Here is a 3,560-nt window from a genome sequence, read left to right on the forward strand (position 1 = left end):
ACATTATAGTTTTGTTTGCTTTGAATCAAATCTTATAGAAGTACCTAGTAATACTTGGTGGTTAGATTCCGGTGCAACTACTCATATTTCTCACATTAAACAAAGATATCGTATGATCCAGCCCATAAGAGGAGCTGAACAGTTTGTATCCATGGGAAACAGGATGAAAGCACGCATTGAGGGCATTGGGACTTACAGATTAATCTTAGACACTGGTTGTCATATAGATCTTACAGATTGTCTCTATGTACCCGATTGTGCTAGAAATCTTGTATCATTAAGTAGATTGGATAATTTAGGTTTTAACTTTAAGTTTGGACATGGTGTATTTTCTATGTACCGTAATGAATACTTTTATGGTAGTGGTACTTTGATTGATTCACTTTATAGGTTCAATCTTGATGTTAAATTTTCTGATTCCTTATTTATTGTTGAGAGTCAAGGTATTAAACGTAGTGCATCGAATGAAAAATCAGCTTACTTGTGGCATCAAAGGCTCGGTCACATATTCAAAGAAAGGTTAACGAGGTTGGTAAAAGATGAAATTCGACCTCAATTGGATTTTAGTGACTTAGATGTGTGTGTAGACTGCATTAAAGGTAAGCAGACTAAACATACAGTAAAGAAATCAGCTACAAGGAGCTCCCAGCTTTTAGAAATTATACACACCGATATTTGTGGACCTTTTGACACTCCATCTTGGAGTGGTGAAAAGTACTTTATCACTTTTATAGATTATTTCTCGCGGTATAGTTTCACTTATTTGTTGCATGAAAAGGCTCATTCTGTGGATGTCCTTGAGATATTCATAAATGAGGTGGAAAGGCAAATGGAAAAGAAAGTGAAAATTATGAGATCGGATTAGGGTGGTGAGTTTTATGGAAGGTTTACTGAAAATGGACAATGTCCTGGTCCATTTGCCAAATTACTTGAAAGTAGGGGTATTTGTGCACAATATACAATGCCCGGTACACCTCAGCAGAACGGTGTTGCGGAAAGGCGGAACCGTACTTTAATGGAAATGGTTAGGAGCATGTTAAGTAACTGTTCTTTACCTCTTTCACTATGGATTTATGCATTAAAGACAGCAACCTATGTTTTAAATCGGGTTCCTAGTAAAGCAGTTCCTAAGACTCCTTATGAACTGTGGACGGGAAGGAAACCGATTTTAAGACATCTTCGAGTTTGGGGTTGCCCAGCTGAAGTAAGGTTGTATAACCCAAATGAAAAGAAGCTAGATCCTAGGACAGTCAGTGGTTATTTCATTGGCTAACCTGAAAAGTCAAAGGGGTATAGATTTTACTGTCCTAATCACAGTACGAGAATAGTAGAGACTGGAAATGCTAGATTCATTGAGAACGGTCAAACTAGTGGGAGCATTGAACCACGAAAAGTGGGCATCAAAGAAATTCAGGTTGAAGCTTCTTCTCCTGAAGTTGCACGTGAAATTGTTGTACCAATCGTGTCGTCACAGTCAAATGACATAATGGGACAACAACGAAACAAAGTGTAAGACCCACAAAATGACAATTACAATGATGATCAAGTCACAATTCAAGGGGAGAATACTATGTCACGTGAACAGTCAAGGCAACCTGTAAGGCGAATGAGGGTAGTCAATGTTCCAGAGGAACAATTAAGGCGATCTATAAGAGAAAGAAGATCAGCCATCCCAGATGACTACGAGACATATAACGTTGAATATGACTTGAGCATTAGTGAGGATCCCGTCTCATTCCATAAGGCCATGGAAAGTGATAATTCTGAAAAGTGGTTAATTGCCATGAAAGAGGAGATGAAATCTATGGATGACAACAAAGTATGGGACTTAGTAGTGTTACCTGAGGGTTCTAAGGCCGTTGGGTCGAAATGGGTCTATAAGACCAAAATGGACTCTAAAGGTAACATTGAAAGGTATAAGGCTCGACTTGTTGCCAAAGGTTTTACTCAGAAAGATGGTATTGACTATAAAGAAACTTTCTCTACGGTGTCAAAGAAAGATTCTTTAAGAATTGTCTTGGCTTTGGCAGCTCATTATGATCTAGAGCTTCACCAAATGGATGTAAAGACCGCTTTTCTAAATGGTGAGCTTGAGGAAGAAGTATATATGGACCAACCTGAGGGATTTGCATCCCCAGGTAATGAAGATAAGGTGTGTAGGCTGAGAAAGTCGATATATGGGCTAAAACAAGCTTCCAGACAATGGTATTTAAAGTTTAATGATACCATCACGTCATATGGGTTTGTAGAGATCACTGTCGATCGGTGTATCTACATTAAGATTAGTGGGAATAGATTTGTTATTTTAGTCTTATATGTTGACGATATTTTGCTAGCTGCGAATGATCTAGGCATGTTACATGATGTAAAGACATATCTATCTAAAAACTTTGAAATGAAAGATATGGGTGAGGCATCCTATGTGACCGGAATTGAAATTTTCCGTGATAGATCACAAGGATTGTTAGGATTGTCTCAAAAAAGCTTACATTGACAAAGTTTTGGAAAGATATAGAATGAATGATTGCTCTGCAGGGATAGTTCCTATACAGAAAGGGGACAAATTTAGTAAAATGCAATGTCCCCGTAATGAGCTGGAACGAAAAGAAATGGAGAAAAATCCCTATGCATCTCTGGTTGGGAGTTTGAACTATGTTCAGACATGTACTCGACCAGATATCAGCTTTGCTGTTGGAATGTTAGGTCGGTACCAAAGTAATCCCGGGATGGACCACTGGAAAGCTACAAAGAAGGTACTTAGGTACTTGCAAGGCACTAAGGAGCTCATGCTTAATTATAGGAGATCCGATCATCTTGAGGTGATTGGTTATTCAGATTCAGATTATGCCGGATGTGTTGATAGTAGAAAAATCAACATTTGGCTACTTGTTCCTTTTAGCTGAAGGGGTAGTATCATGGAAAAGTGGGAAGCAGTCTATCATTGCTACTTCTACTATGGAAGCCGAATTTGTGGCATGCTTTGAGGCCACTATTCATGCATTGTGGTTGCGAAACTTTATCTCGGGTTAGAGCTGGTGTCCTCCACAAATTAGTGTGATAACATTTGTAAATCTCTTACAGGTTCACAAGGGTATACTTCGTATATTTAATCAGTTGATTAACGTTTACCTAATAACGGTTGGCTTGCTAGAAATTTTGACGTTATTATCATACAGATGGCGGTGATCAACTGGTCCCTAAAGGTCACACCTATAGGACGTATTTGAGAAATGTGGTTATAGAAATATAATTACATTGATGCCCAAAATGACTAAAAAGTTAGTCAATGTGTTGATGAGATAATTATTTAATGAAAATTAAATAATATTAAGTTGAGATGAATTAACTGTCAATTCGTAAATTAAATATAATAAGTTATATTTAATTAAATATATATAAGGTTAGTTTGGTCGAATTAATCATTAATTAATTCGTAATTAAATATAATCAGTTGTATTTAATATCAACAAGTTGAATGTGTCATAGTGGTAATAGTGAGGGTACACAAGCCAAGAGGTCATGGGTTCGATCCTCACTAGATGACAATTCAACACATATTA

At 37.3% G+C, this 3,560-nt stretch overlaps 1 protein-coding gene and 1 pseudogene across 1 annotated transcript; both read left to right on the forward strand.

Moving 5' to 3' along the window:
* Nucleotides 1-961: 961 nt before the first annotated feature.
* Nucleotides 962-1,513, forward strand: LOC141638126 (putative mitochondrial protein AtMg00710; annotated as a pseudogene).
* A 1,003-nt stretch (nt 1,514-2,516) lies between these two features.
* On the forward strand, nt 2,517-3,030 carry LOC141638128 (secreted RxLR effector protein 161-like). The gene is made up of 2 exons (XM_074447549.1): nt 2,517-2,753; nt 2,836-3,030. The coding sequence occupies exons 1-2, from the start codon at nt 2,517-2,519 to the stop codon at nt 3,028-3,030; spliced, it is 432 nt and encodes a 143-aa protein (XP_074303650.1).
* The last annotated feature ends 530 nt before the right edge of the window (nt 3,031-3,560 follow it).

Source organism: Silene latifolia, unplaced genomic scaffold, assembly GCF_048544455.1.
Source record: "Silene latifolia isolate original U9 population unplaced genomic scaffold, ASM4854445v1 scaffold_181, whole genome shotgun sequence".
Classification (NCBI taxonomy): Eukaryota; Viridiplantae; Streptophyta; class Magnoliopsida; order Caryophyllales; family Caryophyllaceae; genus Silene; species Silene latifolia.